Source organism: Schistocerca nitens, chromosome 7, assembly GCF_023898315.1.
Source record: "Schistocerca nitens isolate TAMUIC-IGC-003100 chromosome 7, iqSchNite1.1, whole genome shotgun sequence".
Taxonomy (NCBI): domain Eukaryota; kingdom Metazoa; phylum Arthropoda; class Insecta; order Orthoptera; family Acrididae; genus Schistocerca; species Schistocerca nitens.
In genome coordinates this window covers 395135302-395159296 of record NC_064620.1, presented here as the reverse complement: position 1 = coordinate 395159296, position 23995 = coordinate 395135302, and the positions used below count along the sequence as shown (strand labels likewise).

The following is a 23995-nucleotide window of genomic DNA, read 5'->3' as shown; positions in this document are numbered from 1 at the left end:
CCTGTGCTGTTAACTCCCCACTTATGCCAAGAAGGACATGCCTGTCACCCTGGGGCATTGGGATTCCTGGCAATGGCCATCCTGCCAGGCGGCCTTTGCTGCGGCTGGGTGGCACCCATGGGGAGGGCCGCTGGTCGGAGTGCATGGCACCAGGGCGGATGAAGCATACCACATCATCACTTGGTCTCAGTACAATGCAAGGAAGTTCAACCCTAAATAATTCCCTTCCCTGGCCACACCATGGGAGGAACGCCAGGCTAAGGATGGCAGTGAACGTTATTCACCCAGGTACTTCGTATGTACGAGAACTGATAGGGACACCTTTGTTTTGATGAAGCCACTGTCTTTTGTAGACCATTTAGAGAACAGGTTTGGATAGGTGGAGGGCTTGTCCGAAATGTGGTCATGGTTAGTCTTGATAAAGACAGCATCCTCTGTCCAGTCACGGACATTACTCGCTTGTGACAAGCTGGGGGATGTTTCCGTTACCATCACGCCCCATAAGCGCTTAAATATGGTCCAGGATATTATATTCCACAGGGACCTTCTTCTGCAGTCTGACGACGAGCAGCATGCCAACTTAGTGACGAGGCATTCATTTTGTCCGGAGCGTCCACCAGGGTCTGAGGGATAATCAGGTTGCCATTGGTGCCTTCATCTTGGCCTTCAAGGGTGACACATTTCCCGAGAAGGTCAAGGTGATGGTCTACCACCGTGACGTAAAGCCATTTATCCCTCCCCCCTATGTGGTGCTTTAAGTGCTAGAAGTTTGGCCATACGTCTTGCCGCTGTACTTCCAGAGTCACATGTCGAGATTGTGGACGTCTGTCACATCCCAATACTCCATATGCCCCGCCTCCCATCTGTGTCATCTGCAGAGAGCATCATTCCCATTGCTCGCCAGACTGCAGGTTTTACAGCGCGAAAGGAAAATCGTGGCATACAAGACCCTGGACCGACTGACCTACACTGAGGCTAACTGGAAATTTGAGCGTCTTCATCCTGTGGCTATGACCACCTCTTACGCTGCCATGATGAGAACAGTTGTAGCCCCATCTGTTCTGCGAATTCCGGTTGACTCTCCGAGCCAGACGCCTGCCCTCTTGATGGTGGAGGGCACTTCCCTCCCAGTTGCTCCCACACCACCTACCTCGGAAGCACTGCCCCCCCCCCTCCCCTCCCCCATCGGGGACACCAGTCCCGACTTCTCAGCCGTAGAAGTGTAAGTCTTCTTGGCACCTCTTACTAGTGACCCTTGGGTCACTCCCTTCCCAGGTTTCCACTAGTGGGAAAGATGACTCCAGCCAATGGCTGAAGTGCCCAAAAGTAGCTGGTTGTAGGGCTTCACTATCATCTCAGTCCTGCAGACTGAATCAGTCAAGCTCTCTCATCCAGAGAAACCCAAGGAGCAGCAAGAGAAATCCAAAAAGAAGACCCCCAAGACCAAAGGACTTGCGGTGGCACCCACACTACCGCTACCTAGAAAGTTTGCTTCTGAGGATGAGGTGGAGATTCTGGCGTTCGCTGAGGACCTAGATCTCACCGGACCCTCAGCCACCATGGATACAGACTGCTCAGGAAATAAATCGGTGGCATCAGGTGACCCTGAGGCATAAACTGCCTCATTGAATATTCCATGCCTTCCCAGCCTCACCATCATGTGGAATCTCCAGTGGAATTGCGGCAGTTTTTTCTACCGCCTGGCTGAGCCACAGCAACTGTTAAGCTTTACACTTACTTTCTGTATTGCCCTCCAGGAAAACTGGTTCTCGGCAATGCGGAACCCTTCTCTGCACGCTGTAAGGGATGTTACAGGAACCTTGGCAACTATAATTGAGTGTCAGGTGAAGTTTGCGTCTATGTCCTCAACTCCATATGCAGTGAACCTGTGCCACTTCAAACCCATCTTTAAGCTGTGGCTGTCAGGATAAGGATGACACAGGAAATAACTGTCTGCAATGTACATCTTCCTCCAGATGGTGCAGTACCCCTGAACACATTGGCTGCACTGGTTAATCAGCTCTCTAAACCTTTCCTACTTTTGGGAGATTTTAACACTCATAACCCTTTGTGGGGTGGCACTATGCTTACTGGCTGAGGCAGAGATGTCAAAAAATTACTGTCACAACTCGACCTCTGCCTCTTAAATACGGGTGGCACATGGCACATATTCGGCCATTGATCTCTCGGTTTGCAGTCCTGGCCTTCTCCCCTCTATCCACTGGAGGGCTCATGACCACCTGTGGGGTAGTGACCACTTCCTCATCTTCCTGTCACTGCCCCAGCGTCGGGCACACAGACACCTGCCCAGATGGGCTTTAAAAAATGCGGACTGGGGAACTTTCACTTCTTCTGTCACTACTGAATCTCCCCCACACGGTAACATCGATGTGATGGTTGAGCAAGTGTGGCAGAAAATGTGATCCCTCACTCATTAGGGTGTCCATGGTGAAAGGCAGTCCCTTGGTGGTCGCCGGAAGTCGCTGAAGCAATTAAGGAGCATTGGCGAGCTCTACAGTGGTATAAGCAGCACCCTTCTCTGGAGCACCTCATAGCCTTTAAACGGCTTTGTGCCCACATTCGTCATCTTATCAAACAACGGAAGCAGGACTGTTGGAAGAGATACGTCTCGACCATTGGATGCCATACGTTACTTTCCCAAGTCTGGACGAAGATCAGATGTCTTTTTGGGTACCAGACTCCAACAGGTGTCCCTGGCATTAACACCAATGGCATGTTGTCTACCGATGCAAATGCGATTGCTGAGCACTATGCTCGAGCCCATGCATCGGAGAACTACCCCCCAGCCATTCGCACCGTCAAACGGCAGATGGAAAGGGAAGTCCTCTCGTTCGCTACATGCCACAGTGAACCCTATAACACCCCATTTATGGAGTGGGAGCTCCTCAGTGCCCTTGCACATTGCCCCAACACAACTCCTGGGCCATATTGGATCCATGGTCGGGTGGTTAAACATCTCTCATATGACTACAATCGACATCTCCTCATCATCTTCAAGCAGATCTGGTGTGATAGCGTCTTTCAGTCGCAATGATGGGAGAGCACCATCATACTGGTGCTTTTTTAAAACCGATAAAGACCCACTTGATGTGGATAGTTATCAGCTCTTCAGCCTCTCCAACGTTCTTTGTAAGCTGCTGGAACGTATGGTGTGTCGGCAGTTGGGTTGGGTCCTGGAGTCACTTGGCCTACTGGCTTCATGTCAGGGCGGCTTCTGCCAGGGTCGCTCTGCCACTGATAATCTTTTGTCCCTTGAGTTTGCCATCCAGACAGCCTTTTTCATATGCCAACACCTTGTTGCCATCTTTTTTGATTTACGAAAAGCGTATGACACGACCTGGCGACATCATATCATTGGCACATTATACGAGTGGGGATCCGAGGCCCAATCCTGTATTTTATCCAAAACTTCTTGTAGCTTCATAGTTTCCGTGTCCAAGTTGGTGCCTCCCATAGTTCCATCCATATAGAGGAGAATGGAGTCCCACAGTGCTCTATATTGAGTATCTCTCTCTTTTAATGGCCATTAACGATCTAGTGGCAGCTGTAGGGCCATCCGTCACGCCTTCTCTGTATGCGGATGACTTCTGCATTTCTTACTGCTCCTCTGGTACTGGTGTTGCTGAGCGGCGTCTACAGGGAGCCATTCACAAGGCGGAGTCATGGGCTCTAGCTCACGGCTTGCAGTTTTCAGCTGCGAAGTCGTGTGTCATGAACTTCTGTCAGCGTCATACCATTCATCCGGAATGAGAACTTTACCTTACTGACAATCCACTCACTGTAGTGGAGGCGTATCAATTCCTAGGACTGATTTTTGATGCCCTATTGACTTGGCTACCTCGCCTTCGTCAGATTAAGCTGAAATGCTGGCAGCACTTCAATGCCCTCTGCTGCCTGAACAACACCAACTGGGGTGCAGATCACTCTACGCTCTGCAGCTCTACAGAGCCCTTGTTCAATCCTGCCTTGCCTCCATTGTAGGTTAGGCGTGCACAACTGCTCGCCAGTTACATAGTAAATGTTCATAGTTCTCCTGCACATCCGAATTACTGTCTCCTTTTTCCACCCGCGCAGCCTGTTTCCCACATCGGCAGCCCAGGTCAGGGCTAACATTGTGGTTTGCATGCAATCCCTTCTGTCTGAACTGGAGTCCTCCCCTCCACTCACGTACACCTCCATGGTGTACACCTAGGCCACGGCTTCGCCTACACCTTTCACGTGGCCCTAAGGGCTCAGTTAGCCCTGCGACTCTCTGCTGTCACTTCCTCTCGATTCTTGACATGTACCGGGGCCATGAAGTGGTTTACACTGACTGCTCGATGGCTGATGGTCACATTTGCTTTGCCTGTATTCACGGAGGACATATAGAACAGCACTTATTACCTGATGGCCGCAGTGTTTTCACTGCAGGGCTGGCGGCCATATTTTGTGCTCTTGAGCATATTCGCTCATGCCCATGTGTGTCATTTCTGCTGTGTACTGACTCCTTGAGCAGCCTACAAGCTATCGACCAGTGCTACCCTTGTCATCCTTTGGTAGCGACCATCCAGGAGTTCATCTATGTGATGGAATGGTCCAGTCATTCAGTAGTGTGTCTGGACCCCAGGTCACGTCGGAATCCCAGGCAACGAACTTGCCGATAGGCTGGCCAAACAGGCTACGCGGAAACTGCTTCTGGAGATGGTCATTTCTGAACCTGACCTGCGTTCTGACTTGTGCCTCGGGGTTCTTAGGCTTTGGGAGATGGAATGGCATAACAGTACGCATAACAAACTGTGTGTTATTAAGGATACTACAAATGTGTGGAAGTATTGCATGCAGGCCTCTCGCAGGGAATCAGTTGTCCTCTGCCGGCTCCACATTGACCATGCTTGGGTGACTCACAGTTATCTCCTGTGCCTTGAAGACCCACCTCAGTGTTGGTGCGGTGCCTGGTTGACAGTGACCATCTTGTGGTACACTGTCCCACTTTGACTGCTCAGCGACAGAATCTTGGGTTACAGGACTCGTTGCCACTAATTTTATCTGACAATGCCTCATTGGCCGATTTAGTTTTACATTTTATTTGTGAGGGTGGGTTTTATCATTTGATCTAAGTTTTAGAGCATGTCCTTTGTCCCACTGTATCCCCCACCCTAGTGCTTTTAGGGTGGAGGTTTTAATGTGTTGCAGAGTGGCTGGTTTCTCCTCTTTATTCTCATGGTCAGCCAGCCATGGTCATCTGCTTTGTTGTTTAACGCTCTTCATCCCATTTCTTGCATTTCTGTGGTTTTCTTGTCCCTCTTTTGTCCGTTTACAAGTTTGTTGCCCTTCATTGTTCTTGTGAGTTTTCCTTTCATTCCGATTTGTGTTGGCAGTCTCGTTTGTTTTATTCTCACACTTGTGGAATTGTTTTATTCGGAACAAGGGACTGATGGCCTAGTAGTTTGCCCCCCCCCCCCCTTCCCCTTTAATCCAACCAACCAAATGGTGGGATGGTTGGTTGGAAAGGTCACATCAAATTTCCTTCGCCATTATGAATTTGTTACATATTTGTAAAGATCTCATCATCGACTGGACATTAAACCCTATCTTCCTTCCTTTTACCTTACCACCTTGATTCTTGTGCTCTGATGTTTGCCTAAGCTCAGCGAACTTTAATTTGTATGTCTTCTCTAGTTAATGTAAGGGTTGTGCTTTGAAAAGAATTGTTGACCTTTTCTATGCTAGATGTAAATAACGGGTCCAATTATGGGTAGGAATCAAGTTGTACATTCTGACAGGGAAAGCTTTGTGGGTGACGTTGAATGAGTAAAGGGATAGAAAGTGCTTAAGGGGAGAGACGCTGTCCGCATTTTGGATAACAGTGTACAGATATTTCAATATGTGAAACTGCCCTACATCCAAAACATTTTGTGAGAACTGTTCAGTTTTGATTATCAGCTGAAATTTGTATCATGGTTTCCTTCACTGACTCTATGCTGTATATTTTCTTTGTATATCTTGTCTCAGAGTCTCTACTAATTAAGTAATGAATTATTTCAGGGTCGGACAGATTCCATCTATCTGAGGCTAAGAGATCGCAATCTGTGTAACCACAGGGATTATCAAAATATTTGTCGTAATGGAGATTCCAGCTTTGATGCTGTAAAGCGTGTGAAAAGCATTGCTCGTAACAAGAACAGGGACAAACCAGCACTTGTTATATACGGTTTGTTTGGAAATGATGTCTGTAACAAGTAAGTTGATGATTCAAAGTTTGATTGTTATATGGACTGGAAAACTGTTTTAATCTTGTCGTAATTTGATTTTCAGTCATGCGGACACTATATCCAATATGACAACTCCAGAAGAGTACCGGGAGAATGTAATGAAAGTGCTGAGTGCACTGGACACTATGCTTCCCAAAGGAAGTCATGTACTTCTAATTGGATTGGTTGATGGGAGTTTCATCTATCCGGAGATGGCCAATAGGTTCCATCCTTTAGGTATGATTTGCTCCCAGGACAAAATGCTCAGTTATTTATTGAACTGAAGTTTGGAAGATAGACCACTGTGTAAGGAATGACAGGAGCTAAAATACACAAACAGTTTACCATGCTCTTCTGTTGCATGCTGCTGTTGGCAGTTTGTTTCCAATGGCAACAGCCAATTCGATGATAGTATGTGGTAAAACAAATGAACAAACACCGTCCAAACAGGCCTTGAAGGCCCAGCGGTACTAACCAGCCGCCATATCATTTTCGCCCTTAGGCATCACCAGATGCAGGTACAGAGGGGCTTGTGATCAGATCACTGCTCTCCTGGATAGCCAATGGGTGTCACTGAATTTCATTATTTCTTTCAGCAGAAGATGGAAATTGATTCATTTTTGGTGTGGAGTGTGGGAAGAAAACTAAATGTGCTCATGGACTGATCTCTAGTGAAGCCCAAGGCTTAGGTTGGGTTAGAAAAAATAAAGAAACAAATAAAAATAAAATTTACAAAATCTCATCCATCTCTTGAATGCTCTCACACAAAGTTTCACTATGTAACTGTTAACACACAAATTGTAAGCTATGCACATTGTATCAGTATTTCTGGGACTTATTTTCAGCTGCACTGGAGCTAAATAATTTCATAATTACAAAAAAAGTGTTTGAAATATGTTCCACTTTTCCTTAATTTACCCCGTTGAAGGATCTGAAAGCCTCCTCTAAAGCTGGTGAGAATTTTTCTTGGGTCACTGAATCTACTCCTAAAATCCTAAATTAGTCACCATTCAGAGGAAATCTAATGGAAGCGGGGAAGAGATTTATCCAAAAGCTAGCAAAGTTCTTAGCCCTGTTTACGTGCCTTTCAGCGACTTGGTACCTTCACTATTTGGTGAATTGTTACCTTTCTTTCCTCCTAAAATTATTTACATTCCACCAGAACTCTACATTACAAGTCTCAGTACTAAGCTTTCCAAAATATATTAATTTCAGACATAGTGATAATTTGTATTGTAATTTTATTTGTGTTTTGAAAATGGTCCATTGTGACATAGCACATAAAAAGTGATTTTTTTTCCTTTGCCTGATATGCGGATGGTGATAATTTTTGTGAATATCTAGTAAATTATAGAAATAAGACTAATGGATTCACTGTTGACGATGTCTTGTTTGTCTATTTTTCACATAAAATATGTAAAAACTTTCGAAAAAGTACTAGCAGAAGTGAAACTGTGGGTTCGGACTGGGAGTCAGCACGTGAAGGGCAGCGTTCCATGTTTGAATTCCAGTCTGGCCAATAAGCTACCAAAAAATTTTATCCTGTAAACAATGTTGTGTTTCATTTTGTACTACTTTTCCTCCAGCTTGTACTATATTTCGACTGAAATATCGTCTCCAGGTGTCTTAACTTTATTTGTACCTCAGTTACTGGTACATATCTCATCTGCCATTAATGGTGGGATGTCATTTTCATTGTGTACTGCCATTGTTCCTGATTATTATTCTTTGGAACTATGTGAACATTACAAAAAATTAGGAATGCTAGTAAGACAGTTTCCTCTGTGTTATGTCTTCGCCAGTCTTAACAGATATACTGCGAGTCTATCCAATAAATTAACTTTTTTTTTCTTCTTGCTTTTATTGTTATCTTTTGCTTCTTTCACCAGTTTCTTATTGTACCTTCTCACGACCTCTCAAAGGTGCTTACAAATAATGTTGTTTAATTCAGCATATTCTGTCATGCTCCTGTTATTGTCTGTTTGAAATTTTGGCTTCTCTTCAGTAGCTGTCTTCTTCCATTGTGGATTTTCTTATTTTGTACAGCATCATCTTTTGCTATTTCTTGATTTTTTTAAAAGTTTGCTTATTAGTCTTTCATAAAGTTTTGATCAGTTCACAATTATTGTAATGCAGTGCAGATTCACTTCATATACAATTGCCAAAACCATCACATGTGATTTAGTTTCTTTACATCTCATAACATAGGATGCAGTGGCCCTATGTCCAAATTTAGCTAGTGGTTGATTACTGACATAGTTTTTCAACGTGTCACCAGTACTTTTTCACTTGTGATTTTGTAAGAACAACTGTCATATCTTTTACTGTAGAGAAGTGGTTCTCAAACTTTTTTAAAGCGCCCCCCCCCCTTTTCAGTAGAAAAAATAGTATCAGGACCCCCAGCCTATTGTTATTGATAAAAATAGTCGTATTTTATATTTTTTCCTTCTTATGTTTACCAAACTCAATTTAAAAGGATTTTACACAGCAGAAACCAAAAAATAACGTGACTTATTATAATGAAAGTATGGAACAAATTCGTTATCTTTATCACATTTTCATTTATTAAAAAACTGTGAAATGAACATTATTTACAATTCAGCAAACAAGAATTAAAAGGTTCTTAAGACATGGAGGAATAGCAGAAACAGCCACTTCTTTGAAGTGCTTTGATTACATTTAGCTTTGAATGGTAGTAGACTTCATAGCTGACAAAGCTGAAAAGCCATTCTCTCACAAGTATGTTGTTGCAAAAGGAATGAGGATCTTCACTGCATTTTGGTTTAGCGTAGGGAAGTCTTTGCTAATATGTATCCAAACCTCCAACAAAGACACCATTAAATTTACTTTTCAGTAAAGTATCACAAGTAAGTTCGATAAGTTGTTCTTGCTCTTCTTTATTTAGAAATGACGGTCCAGGAGCATTTTTGAATGGATTTTTAATACAATTAAATTTATCAAAATCATTGCTTAAATATTTCTTGAAGTGAACTTTAAATGTTGCAAGATGATGATGATGAAAGCAAGCTTTTATCGCCGTTGTAAATATTGGATTATCTGTATCCTCTAACAGTGGCACTATAGTAGGGACCATATCTAGTATGCCATACTCCATTCAGTTTTGCCACAGATCTAATTTCTTAATGAACACCTTCACCTTTTCATTCCAAGATAGAACAGTTGCCTAATTACCTTGAAGTGAAGTGTTAAGAACATTTAGTTTCTCAAAACTATCATTGAGGTAAACCATTTTAAGTAAAAAGTCTTTGTTGTTGAAACAGTGTGCAGAAGAGTAACTTCTCTCCTTCAGAAAACAGAGTACCTCATTCCCCAGTTCAAACTTTCTTTTCACTACTTTACAGCCATTGAAAATTACTAAAAAAGAGCAACTGAGTGTTCAGCACCCATCTCCTCACATAGCACTTTAGAAAGCCTCTAATCTATAGATTTTGCCTTAAAAATATTAACTGTTCGTATAACCATTTGCAGAACTGCATGAAGGGCTGGGCTAGGTTCTTTAGTGACCAGAGCCTCCCAATGAATTGTGCAGTGAGTCCATACAGCATCAGGAGCTACAGCTTTAACTTTTGCTTGCAATCCACCATTAATTTCAGACATTGAGCAAGCTCCATCTGTGCATACTCCAGTGCACCCATTCCATGATATAACGTTTTGATTTAAAAAAGTATTGAGCATAACAAAAAGGTTTTCAGCTGTAGCTGTTTTCAGTATTGGCTCGCAGAAAAGAAATTCTGCTCAAATGTTAAATTCATTAATGAAACAACATAAGTAATCATATGCGCATCTTTATGAATGTCAGTTGCTTTGTCCACAACTCAAGAAAATATTCAGTAATGTCAAAAAATTTGCTACACACTGTGTCATTAGAGATAGGAATACTTTCCAACTGTTGAGCAAATGAGTTGCCAAACATTGTTGATACTATATCAATTGCTGCTGGTAAAGCTAGAGTTTCTGTAGCTGTGTTTGGTTTCTTGCATTTAGCAATTCTATAAGAAATCTGATAAGAGGCTAAAAGGGCCTTAGCGTCACATTCGTCATTCTAGCAAAGTTCTTCTGAGTAAATAATAAAATGTTTAGTTTCCTGGAAAAAAAATATTGGTTTTCCTGTTAATTTGTTGTGAAGCCTAGCAATAAATAGTTATCATACCTCCTCATTTTTGCCTTTGGAGGATCTCCTTCCCCTCCACCAGTTGACGGACCACTGCTGTCTTGGTGTATGTCACTAATCAAGAACTGCTTCATACTGCAGTCAAGTCTTCCTCGCAAAGTCTATAATTATAGGCATCGCTATAAGGATGCATTGAGATATACGAGCCAAACCTTGCACCTCATGGGATAGTTACGGAAACAGTAATGGTGCAAGCAACAAAGTGTATTCCACTGACTATCTAAGGAAGCAATGCCACGTAGGGACAAAGCCTACTCAGCTCACGTGTGTAGGCTTTGTTCCTAGGTGGTGTTGAAGGAAGTGGTGCAGCTTGACCGATCATTTCAAACAATGCTGAAAATGTGACAGCAGCTTCATTGTTGTTGACCATGTCTGGCATTAACACCGACATTGGACAAAATTCAAACCAGATCAGCAAGATGTCATAACTAAAACTATTACCTTACTGTATTGAAAAAAAAGGAAACTGTAGCTACAGTTCAATAAGGATAGCTAGATATTCAAAAATAAATGAGGAGTTGGGCAAAGAGATTCTATATATCCAAGAACATCTTTCAGATCCCGAAACGGGGGAAAAATAAGGACTATGGGTTAACCATGTGGACCACCTTCTTTATGATGCTGACTTGTACTGTTTGCCTCTAATGGAACTAAAAATCCAGTGCTAAAGGGAGAACTTAATAGAACAAGATTGAGAGTGGCTTTGAAAGTAATTACAATGAGACTAAAGTTATAAATAATTCACTGAAAAGAAAATAGTACAGATTAACAATGAAGTCCTAGAGCCAATTAATGAGTTGTGTATTTAGTGCAATTGAAGACAATGAGTGGGTGTAGAGTGAAAGAAATAAACTGAAAAGTAAAAATGTTTGGGGTGCTTTTATTAAACCCAGTAGGGTTTTCAGAACTAAGTTTCCAGTATGTCTGGTTAGTTTTTAATTACAGCAGTAAGATGTGGAATTTGTGTGCAAAAACTACTGGAAAACTGAGGATTGCTTAGGGAGCAATGAAAAGGGGGATGTTGGGAATAGCTAATGATACGGGAAAGTACAGTATGGATTAGGGAGCAGATTGGAAATATTCATAATTATGACTGTAATGAAGGTTTGAAAATGTAGCTAGGCAAATGGATGACAGATGGACCAAGATTGTTCTTTGTTGAATTCTGAAAGGTATTCAATAACATTAGAAAACATGGAGCAGAATATAGCTGAATGATCTATGAAGCCTTTTTCCAGCAGTTCGCGTGAGGTGGGCAGTGATGTTTATCTGTATGAACTTACTTACATATTAGACATTGTAATGTGTATTAGCATTTTCCGTGACTGGTCAAAAGTAAGCTACAAAGAACATAATTTTTTTTTTTTTTTTTTTTTTTCCCATTTCAGTCTGGATGTCAGTAGCAGGGGAGGGGCTTGTATGATTCTATGCACAGATTATGTAGAGAAGACTTGCTGGTGTCAGCAATTTGCTCCCTGTGTCCCATGCTACAGATACTCTCTCCTGGCAACTAGCAATACTAGTATTTGCTCCAACTGAGGACATGTGTGTCTGCTTGTGATGGTTTCAAAAAAAGTATAGCACTAGATGTTCTCACTTATTTATGTAATATTTATGTTTGCTTCATCATCCATCATAAATATAGCAGTGGCAACATTACCATCACAAAAAACACATTAAACTTCACATCTGTAAGAGTGAAACAAGCAAATATGACAAAATGACACTATGACATGAGATACATATCACCGTTGTTTGCTCATCACTCTTTAACGCAGGGGTGAAATGTTGACAGTTTTATTGGTAACATTTTAAAATAATCACATTGTAACATTGTTACCAACTATTAAAATCCTGCTTGAAATTTAGAACTGGAAAATAGGTTTACTGTTTTAACTCTTACACTTTTGTGCTGCTGTACAGAGCCAGCAGCTTACCATTTGGTGTCCCCCTCCCTCCTCCCATCACCATCTTCCCCTCATATATCTTCCACCATATCAGGGTTTGCTAATAATTGTGATACTAATCTTGTACTTTAGAAACCTTGTAAGGCTGTTGCCATAAGCTGCCACTACTAATTGTGATATGTCCTGTGCAGAAAGTTTAAAGCTGTGACACCTCTTGCACTCCTCTCAGCTTGTTTCCCCAAGCAGTGTAATCCGTTCATCATAAGAATAAACCAGATGCAAACAAACACAAACGCGATGATTGGTCACAAGCCACAGCAGAGGTATGCTGGTGTTGTTACACTCTTTAAAGTAGGTCCTACTTGTGTATTAGATATCTTATTACTAAGTTACGTTAAGTGAAACATTAAGATTTTCAATTGTATTAACAGCCATCAATGGTTTTCTTAATCATGCTTTAGCTACACCATTTTTATTTCAAAAATCGTGTACAATCACAGCCTCTTTAGTGTTGCACTCTGATTGTCGCACTGTTAATGTGCTTTATGAAAATGGCTCAGGCTGCTTCCTGTTCCATAGTGAAATACATGCATGGAACATTGTTAAAAAGTGCCAAGAAATAGACTGTTACTAATATTTTTCGTAAATTTACAGAGATAATAGTCTTTGAAGTTTTCCCAGATTTGTTGGTAAAGAAACCCACATTGAACTTGTGGCGCATTAGGTAGTGTAATGGAATGTGAACAAAACACAGATATTCATGCGTTGGTTCAAATCTCCCCAGTATCATTTTTTTTCTCATTCAATTTGAAATACCTATGTCTTGTAATTATAAAACTCATCATTATTTTATATGAATAATGCATGTTGTCTTGTTCTAATTACAATTTGACGCAAAATTCCTGTTTCTGTTTCAAATACAAATTCTTAATTATCGATGTTTTATGAAAGACTGTTCATAAATGTTGTTTAAATTAAGAAACCATAACAATTTAATTTTTAAGGTAAAAATGAAAAACCAAATCCTCTTTATTTAGACTGTGTACATCGTTTTATACCACAGAGGTAGATAAATATCGTAGAAACATGAAAAACAATCATGTTTCACAGCATACAAATGTTGCAGTTTTACATTTGCTGCTGTACCATTACAATATGAACCGAACAGAACTGATCTGGAGCCAAGCTGTGGGATTTGTTCCAAGAAGTAACAATACTGTTGAGCTGTCAGACGTACTGGAACTAACGCATGCAGCTTTTTCACACATCGCTGCCGAATGCTGGTGGGATGTGGAACAGCTGGATATAATAGAAGAAGAGAAAATGCTGTGTCTGGTTGGCTTCATGGATTCTGTTGTTGATAGGCTCGTTATCAACGTAGCAGGTGACACTTCCAGAAATGAAATGTATTTCTCGGATTCGGATAAGAAAGGAGCTAACAGATTACCAGATGACTGACTGTAAGTAATACCTTCAGTGGCATCAATAATCAACTATACAGTGAGATCCTTCAGTACTCTCTTACATTACACACAGCTTTATGCAGAAAAATTGCCCTGTGGTTAAGTTATGAATTTTCATCATTCTTGTTTTTAAATGTAATAGTATGTTAGCGAAAAATGATAATGTGTTGCGGTTTTCGTTGAGTCATCTAAGGAGAATATTGTGGGAGATTTGCAGTGTATTATTTGTTTCTGCTTCTGCTAAAAGCTGACTGGCCAGTGCTGTCAAAGTTAAACACGCCAGTAAAGCAGTTGTCTCATATTATCCCTAAGTCGATATACGCATAACACACAGCACAAAATGTACCCTTATTATCGTGCTTGGCAGTACTCGAGACAACTTGGCTGCAGCCCCACGTGAAACGGAAATCCAATGAGGTTCCAGCAAACGCGGAAGAATACATATTGCAATGTTTACATCAGGTTTATTCTTATAATGAATGGATTATAGCTTGTGAAACTTGATCCTTGAACAGGCTCTGCCCTTATAACAGTCATAGAAAAAGATTTTATGGTATTAATTCCCTACTACTCCTGTTGAGCCAATGGTCGATTCTCCTGCCTACTCCAGACAAGTGCAGAGGGCTGGTATGCTAGCCATAGAGAGCTACTACGTTAGGCAGGTAATGGAACCCCTTAAGGAAATAACAAGCAGGGTGGGAAAGATTGCCCGTGTGCACTCATTATGTTTGTTGGGGGGGGGTCTCTCGTCTGTGATATGGAAGAGGTACTGCTGGCATCCATTGAGCGCAGTGTGTTCAACCAACCCCGACCGCAAATAGTGACATATGTTGCCACGAAAGACACTCCCCGCCAAAATTATGAGGCTATCCCCAGTTCCTTTTGGTCGACAGGTAATTTGGTGCAGGCTAAGCTGACTACAGCATCATCCCAAGGGTTGACTGGTCCACTGATTTGGAGGAGAATGTAAGGTCTAAACCAGAGAATCAGATGACGCTGCAATGGTATGTGATGTGAATTCCTCAGCCTCCACTATTGGGAGGAGAATTGTGAGGTTCTGCTTAATAGACCAGGCATTCCCTACATGCAAGAAAGGGCTACTAGGATAGCAAATAATGTGTGGCATCCACATGGTTTTCTTTTTAATGGTCTTGGAATGGGAGGTGAATTGCCTGCCAAAATCGAAGTTACATCAGCCACAATGTTATCAGAGAATGCTCACTGGTAAACTGCAGGAGCATCCAAGGAAAGGTCCCAGAATTAGTATTGCTTATTGAAAGTTAGAATGCACAGATAGTGTTGGGAACAGAAAGTAAGTTGAAAGCAGCAGTGAATAGCAATAAATCCTAAGTTCAGCTTGGAATATTTAGTGTCAGGATAGGTCAGTCATCAATGGTAGTGGATTATTTATCACAGTAAAAAATTTGATAATATCTAGGGAAGTTATCATGGATTCTGAATGCGAATTAATCTGAGTGAAGTTAAGCATCAAAGATTGGTCAGAAATAGTAATCAAAGCTGCTACCAGAGACAGGGATTCGTGTGACATTATTCTGAATATGTTGTGTGAAAATTACTTTGATCAGTTAATTAGAGAACCAACTTGTGAAGATAATGTCTCAGACTTCCTAGCAACAAACAGAGCTTAACTTATCGAATCAGTTACTATAGAGGAAGGTATCAATACCTGTTAAAAAGAAGGTAGGAAAATATCTGTGCTTAGCAAAAGTGACAGGATAGAAATTGCTGAGTAACTGAGTAGTCAGCATCAAATACTCATTGCTGAGGATGAAGATGTGGAGTACAAATGGAAATAATTTGAAAGCCTCACTCGATATGCTTTAGACAAATATGTTCTGAACAGATCATAAGAGATGGGAAAGACCCACCATGGTTTAATATCAATGTGAGAAAACTGCTGTGTTAACAAAGAGAGCTTCATCACAGATTTGAGAGTAGTCAAAATTTAGGAGACAAACAAAAGCTGAACAAGTATAAAGAGAGCAATGGGTTCAATGACTTCGGAAGTAAAATTTTGTCAACAAAATCTTAACAGGTTCTGGTCTTGTGTAAAATCAGTAAGCAGTGAAATTCCCTATTCATTCACTCAGTGATCATTCTGGCACCAAAATAGAAGATGACAGAGAGAAGGCCAAAACAGTAAATTTGGTCTTCCTAAATTGTTTCACCATGGAAGACCATAACGTGTTCCCTTCTTCGGTCATCGTATGAACATTGAAATAGCAGCTATTGAGATAATAGATTGCGGAAGAGAAAAGCAACTACAACCGCTTAGTAGTGGAAAGGCATTGAAGCCATACGAGATACTTATAAGAACATACAAAGGTCATGTGAAAGAAATTGCTGTCCTTCTAGCAGCAGTTTACAGGTGATTGCTGGAGCAATGAAACACTCCTAGTGGCTGGAAAAAAAGTGCAAGACGTTCCTGTTTTCAAGAAGGGTCTAGAACAGCTGCACATAACCACAGGCCTATATTTTTTTATGTCAATCTGTTGTTGAATTATGGAACATGTTTTATGCTCAAGAGCTGTCAATTTTGGAGGATGAAAACTCCTCTAAAAACAAACAGAGATACAGAGATCTAGTGAAACTCGGCTTGCTTTGTTCCTCCACGAGGTCTGCAGCACTGTAAACAATGGCACTTGGGTTGATGCCATGTTCCTTAACTACAGTAATGTATTTGACACAGTTTCACGAAAAAAAATTTAAAAAAAATGCGGAAATTGTCGGACCAGATTTGCGAATGGATTAAATACTTCACTGCAGATAGAACTAAATACTAACAGAAGAAAATCAACAAATGTAAAGGTAATTTCTGGAGTACCTCAAGGAAGTATGATAAGAACATTACTGTTTACAGTTTATGTAAATGAGGCAGAAGCTCTTTGAGACTGTTCACAGACTGTGGAATTGTGTTTAAAAAAGTAGCAATGCCAGAAGACAGTATCCATTTGGAGAATGATGTGCAGGAGGCTGATTAATGGTGCAGGCTCTGGCAGTTGACCATGAACGTAATTAAATGTACTGTATTGCACTTACATAGGAAAATAAATCCATTACTGTACAACTACACTATTGATGACAAATTGCTGGAAACAGTATATACTGCACAATAACTAGGAGTAACTGTCCAGAGCGACCTTGAGAGGAAGGACCATATATAACAAATAGTTGGAAAAAGCACGTGCTAGACAGATTTCTGGAAGGATCATAGAGAGATGTAACTCATACACAAAGGAAGTGGCTTACAAAGTGCTTGTGCAGCCAGTTCTTAAGTACTGTTCATCAGTCTGGGATCCTTACCAGGTAGGACTGTTAAGAGATCGAATGAAAAGTGACACGTTTTGTCATGGGATCATTTAGTTGATGTGGGAGCATTACAGAGATCCTCATCAGAATCCAGTGGCCAAGAAGATTCAAGAAGTTAGAGAATACAGGGACTTACAATCATGCTCCCTATATGCTGTTTGTGATTGCAACAGGGACAGTGGGATCAGTAAGTGGTACCCAAAATACCCTACACCACACAGTGTTAGGTAACTTGCGGAGTATGATGTAGATGTAGGTGTATCAACCACATAATACTGCCTCAAGTTGTTGTTGTTGTGGTCTTCAGTCCTGAGACTGGTTTGATGCAGCTCTCCATGCTACTCTATCCTGTGCAAGCTTCTTCATCTCCCAGTACCTACTGCAACCTACATCCTTCTGAATCTGCTTAGTGTATTCATCTCTTGGTCTCCCTCTACGATTTTTACCCTCCACGCTGCCCTCCAATGCTAAATTTGTGATCCCTTGATGCCTCAAAACATGTCCTACCAACCGATCCCTTCTTCTAGTCAAGTTGTGCCACAAACTTCTCTTCTCCCCAATCCTATTCAATACCTCCTCATTAGTTATGTGATCTACCCACCTTATCTTCAGCGTTCTTCTGTAGCACCACATTTCGAAATCTTCTATTCTCTTCTTGTCCAAACTGGTTATCGTCCATGTTTCACTTCCATACATGGCTACACTCCATACAAATACTTTCAGAAACGACTTCCTGACACTTAAATCTATACTAGATGTTAACAAATTTCTCTTCTTCAGGAACGATTTCCTTGCCATTGCCAGTCTACATTTTATATCCTCTCTACTTTGACCATCATCAGTTATTTTACTCCCTAAATAGCAAAACTCCTTTACTACTTTAAGTGTCTCATTTCCTAATCTAATCCCCTCAGCATCACCCGATTTAATTTGACTACATTCCATTATCCTCATTTTGCTTTTGTTGATGTTCATCTTATATCCTCCTTTCAAGACACTGTCCATTCCGTTCAACTGTTCTTCCAAGTCCTTTGCTGTCTCTGACAGAATTACAATGTCATCGGCAAACCTCAAAGTTTTTACTTCTTCTCCATGAATTTTAATACCTACTCCGAATTTTTCTTTTGTTTCCTTTACTGCTTGCTCAATATACATATTGAATAACATCGGGGAGAGGCTACAACCCTGTCTCACTCCTTTCCCAACCACTGCTTCCCTTTCATGCCCCTCGACTCTTATAACTGCCATCTGGTTTCTGTACAAATTGTAAATAGCCTTTCGCTCCTTGTATTTTACCCCTGCCACCTTCAGAATTTGAAAGAGAGTATTCCAGTTAACGTTGTCAAAAGCTTTCTCTAAGTCTACAAATGCTAGAAACGTAGGTTTGCCTTTTCTTAATCTTTCTTCTTAATCTTGCCTCACATGTTCCAACATTTCTACGGAATCCAAACTGATCTTCCCCGAGGTCCGCTTCTACCAGTTTTTCCATTCGTCTGTAAAGAATTCGCGTTAGTATTTTGCAGCTGTGACTTATTAAACTGATAGTTCGGTAATTTTCACATCTGTCAACACCTGCTTTCTTTGGGATTGGAATTATTATATTCTTCTTGAAGTCTGTGGGTATTTCACCTGTCTCATACATCTTGCTCACCAGATGGTAGAGTTTTGTCATGACTGGCTCTCCCAAGGCCATCAGTAGTTCTAATGGAATGTTGTCTACTCCCGGGGCCTTGTTTCGACTCAGGTCTTTCAGTGCTCTGTCAAACTCTTCACGCAGTATCTTATCTCCCATTTCATCTTCATCTACATCCTCTTCCATTTCCATAATATTGTCCTCAAGTACATCGCCCTTGTATAAACCCTCTATTTACTCCTTCCACCTTTCTGCCTTCCCTTCTTTGCTTAGAACTGGGTTGCCATCTGAGCTCTTTATATTCATACAAGTGGTTCTCTTCTCTCCAAAGGTCTCTTTAATTTTTCTGTAGGCAGTATCTATCTTACCCCTAGTGAGACAAGCCCCTACATCCTTACATTTGTCCTCTAGCCATCCCTGCTTAGCCATTTTGCACTTCCTGTCGATCTCATTTTTGAGACGTTTGTATTCCTTTTTGCCTGCTTCATTTACTGCATTTTTATATTGTCTCCTTTCATCAATTAAATTCAATATTTCTTCTGTTACCCAAGGATTTCTATTAGCCCTCGTCTTTTTACCTACTTGATCCTCTGCTGCCTTCACTACTTCATCCCTTAGAGCTACCCATTCTTCTTCTACTGTATTTCTTTCCCCCATTCCTGTCAATTGTTCCCTTATGCTCTCCCTGAAACTCTGTACAACCTTTGGTTCTTTCAGTTTATCCAGGTCCCATCTCCTTAAATTCCCACCTTTTTGCAGTTTCTTCAGTTTCAATCTGCAGTTCATAACCAATAGATTGTGGTCAGAATCCACATCTGCCCCTGGAAATGTCTTACAATTTAAAACCTGGTTCCTAAATCTCTGTCTTACCATTATATAATCTATCTGATACCTTTTAGTATCTCCAGGATTCTTCCAGGTATACAACCTTCTTTTATGATTCTTGAATCAAGTGTTAGCTATGATTAAGTTATGCTCTGTGCAAAATTCTACAAGGCGGCTTCCTCTTTCATTTCTTCCCCCCAATCCATATTCACCTACTATGTTTCCTTCTCTCCCTTTTCCTACTGACGAATTCCAGTCAGCCATGACTATTAAATTTTCGTCTCCCTTCACTACCTGAATAATTTCTATTATCTCGTCATACATTTCATCAATTTCTTCATCATCTGCAGAGCTAGTTGGCATATAAACTTGTACTACTGTAGTAGGCATGGGCTTTATGTCTATCTTGGCCACAATAATGTGTTCACTATGCTGTTTGTAGTAGCTAACCCGCACTCCTATTTTTTTATTCATTATTAAACCTACTCCTGCATTACCCCTATTTGATTTTGTATTTATAACCCTGTAATCACCTGACCAAAAGTCTTGTTCCTCCTGCCACCGAACTTCACTAATTCCCACTATATCTAACTTTAACCTATCCATTTCCCTTTTTAAATTTTCTAACCTAACTGCCCGATTAAGGGATCTGACATTCCACGCTCCGATCCGTAGAATGCCAGTTTTCTTTCTCCTGAGAACGACGTCCTCTTGAGTAGTCCCCGCCCGGAGATCCAAATGGGGGGACTATATTACCTCCGGAATATTTTACCCAAGAGGACGCCATCATCATTTAACCATACAGTAAAGCTGCATGCCTCGGGAAAAATTACGGCTGTAGTTTCCCATTGCTTTCAGCCGTTCGCAGTACCAGCACAGCAAGGCCGTTTTGGTTAATGTTACAAGGCCAGATCAGTCAATCATCCAGACTGTTGCCCCTGCAACTACTGAAAAGGCTGCTGCCTCTCTTCAGGAACCACATGTTTGTCTGGCCTCTCAACAGATACCCCTCTGTTGTGGTTGCACCTATGGTACGGCCATGTGTATCGCTGAGGCATGCAAGCCTCCCCACCAACGGCAAGGTCCATGGTTCATGGGGGAAACTTCCTCAAGTATACTGTCTAAATGTACCGGAAAGAACCATTTTTTTTTCTCCAAACTGCAAATGTCATTTTTCTGCTAAAACTTTGTACTTAAAGAGCTGTGCTCCTGTGACTGTCAGGCTCATTATGTAGGCATAAGACTGGTGATAAAACTGCAGATGTTTATAGATACAGGAATCACTAAAAATTTTCAGAAGTCTCAGGTTGGGTGGTTTTTAATTGAAACTTAATGTAACTCAATGAGAGTTAATTTTTGTGGGGCTTACCAAAACCCACCATAGCAGTCCACATAATGATATACACTGAAGGAAGTAGGGTCTCCAGTTGCTAGTAGTGTAGCTCCATACTTCTTAGTTACCTTGAGACCTATAAGTGAATCATCGGTGCCAAGTAAAATAGAACAATTGATGTAATTAGAACAACACCAAAAGGTTCATTAACATCTTTCTCCCTTTTAGGCAAGTTCAGACGTGACATTCGTTACCGTGATGTGTATAAGTGGTTCACATGCATGGAAATTGGACCTTGTGTTGGCTGGATGACATCAAATGAAACACTGAGGCAAATCACTTCACAGGTAAGAGAGAATTTTGCTCATCCTGAACATATGCAGTGCAATGTGACTGAAAATAAAAATATAGTATTTGAATTGGCAACAATTTGAACTTTTAAAGTAAAAGTTCTTTCACTCTGGCATTTATCCGCAGCTCTTGGTCTAGTGGCTAGTGTTGATGCCTCAGGATCACAGGGTCCCGGGTTCGATTCCTGGCCAGGTTGGGTATTTTCTCTGCCTGGGGACTGGGTGTTTGTGTTGTCCTCATCATTTCACCATCATAATCATTTGAGAGAGTGACTAGATTTGATTGTGAAAAGAAAATGGGCTGTGTAGAAATTGGGACTTTGTACAGGTGCTCATGACCATGCAGTTGAGTGCCCCACAAACCAATCATCATCATCATCATCATCATCATCAACTCTGGCTTTTGTATCATCATTCTCACATAATAATGTTTTGACATACTGTGTAAAATGATAAAAAACGCTTAGAGATAAAATTCCAGGATTCGTAATACCTCTTGAGTGTGTAGTGTTCAGTATACACAGCCACACATTTAAATTTGTATGTTAAATACTTGCATGTTGCAGTTCTACTTAGATGTAGACCACAGTGATAGTATGATATGCAAAGTTTGCAAAAAAATGAAATTTAGCTGGAAATGTACCGACTCCAAGGTTGTTCCTCAAGATGTAGAGTAATAACGAAGCCTAACATTTCATAAAAAAAATGACTTGGAGAATATGATTTCCAGTGCAAGAATTAAGAACTACTTACCAAAATTGTGTGTCGCATATATCAACATTCAGCTCATCTACTGTAAGAGGTTTGCAATATAGATTTAAAGAGTTCAGGTCAAGCCATGGAATGAAGTCATAGATGGATAAATCTGGTGAGTCTGTGGGCCAAGGATTATCAGCCAAAATGTGAGATTATGTGTCGGGTAAACATTTTTTGTATGACATGCATCTTTATCTACGAGGGTTGTTTTTTAAGTAAGGGCCGTTTTTATTTTTAAAAAAAGATACAAATACTTCTGTAAAAAGACTTTTATTTTCTGATTCTACACACTTTTACCTGTTTTTCTACATAGTTGCCTTGTTTATTTAAGCATTTGTCATACCGTACAACTAAGTTTTTAATTCCCTCTTGAAAGAATTCGGCCGCCTGCACCGACAGCCAAGAGTTCACGGCCGCTTTCACTTCATCGTCATCATTGAAGCGCTGCCCACCAAGATGGTGTTTCAGGTACCGGAAAAGGTGAAAATCGCTAGGAGCAAGGTCGGGGCTGTATGGTGCACGGTCCAAAACTTCCCAGCCAAAAGAATCAATCAAATCCCGAGTCTTTTGAGAGGTGTGAGGCCTAGCATTATCATGCAGGAGCAAAACTCCTTTTGTCAGCATGCCGCGCCTTTTGTTTTGAATTGCTCTGCGGAGCTTCTTTAGAGTTGCACAGTAGGCATCTGAGTTGATTGTCATTCCTCGTGGCATAAAGTCCACTAGCAAAACACCGCGCCAGTCCCAGAACACAGTTGCCACAATCTTGCGCTTTGACAGCGTCTGTTTGGCTTTGACCTTGACGGGTGAGGTTGTGTGTTGCCATTCCGTCGATTGTCGCTCGCTTTCGGGAGTGATATGGTATACCCATGTTTCATCTCCGATGACAATTTGACTCGACATGTCATCCCCTTCTTCCTCGTAACGAATCAAAAAGTCCAATGAAGTGGCAAATCTCTTCCCTTTGTGGTCCTCTGTGAGGAGTCTGGGTACCCACTGAGAACACAGTTTCTTAAAGTTTAGGTTTTCAGACACAATTTTATACAAAACCGATCACGAAACTTGTGGAAATTCCAAAGAAAGAGTGGAAATTGTGAATCTTCTGTCCTCACGAGTCTTTGTTTCGACTGCAGCCACCAAATCATCAGTGATCACAGAGGGCCGGCCTGAGCGTTCTTCATCACGGACGTTTTAACGGCCATTTTTAAACTCTCTAACCCACTGACACACTTTACCTTCACTCATTGCATTCGAGCCGTAAACTTCTGTTAACTGACGATGAATTTCTGCAGCTCATAGGCTTCTTGCGGTCAAAAAACGTATCACTGACCGTATCTCACACGCAGCGGGCGATTCGATAATCGTAAACATTATAAAGTAGCACAGTGATGCGTACACATCAGCTACAGAGCTGCAACTTGCATCAGTGTGAGCGGGAAGGATGCCGGCAAGTGGCGCGGTGGCTTGTTGGGGCGTCCGCGCGAACTACGGGACTATACGCGCGAACGGCCCTTACTTAAAAAACATCCCTCGTATAACTGTTACCGTCTATTTGTGATTTTAGTGTTCTGGATATAAGAATTATGAATTATGTTGACATAATGCTGGTGAAGTCACCCTTACATTTTTAAGAACTGCTGTATGACTTCGACATTGGAAATGCTGCACCACATTGTAATATAACTGAAACATTGCTTAAAGAATCTATTCATGCACTTGGAGGTAACAAAATCCGTTACTACTTCTGTTTGAATGTCATTTATTATGAGAAAATTAAGGGCTTCATCCCAGAACACTTTTAAAAGAGTATTCACACCTCTAACTTGTCGAAACAGATGACTCAACTGAATCTTGGTGGCTGCTTATCCCAGTCTACTCTGGTTTGAGATGTGGGTAATCCTGCCGTGTGCTATTCTTAAACTTTGTTCATGATACAGGGAGTGGATTTGAGGAAACGG

At 41.2% G+C, this 23995-nt stretch overlaps 1 protein-coding gene across 1 annotated transcript in view; it reads left to right on the top strand.

Annotated features, from left to right (window-relative positions):
• Window positions 1-23995, top strand: part of LOC126195811 (acyloxyacyl hydrolase-like) — a 74802-nt gene that overhangs the window by 8272 nt on the left and 42535 nt on the right. The window contains exons 7-9 of the mRNA XM_049934450.1: window positions 6046-6239; window positions 6316-6488; window positions 21163-21281. Of these exons, the coding sequence (XP_049790407.1) occupies window positions 6046-6239; window positions 6316-6488; window positions 21163-21281 (486 nt within the window). The remainder of the gene's footprint in view (window positions 1-6045; window positions 6240-6315; window positions 6489-21162; window positions 21282-23995) is intronic.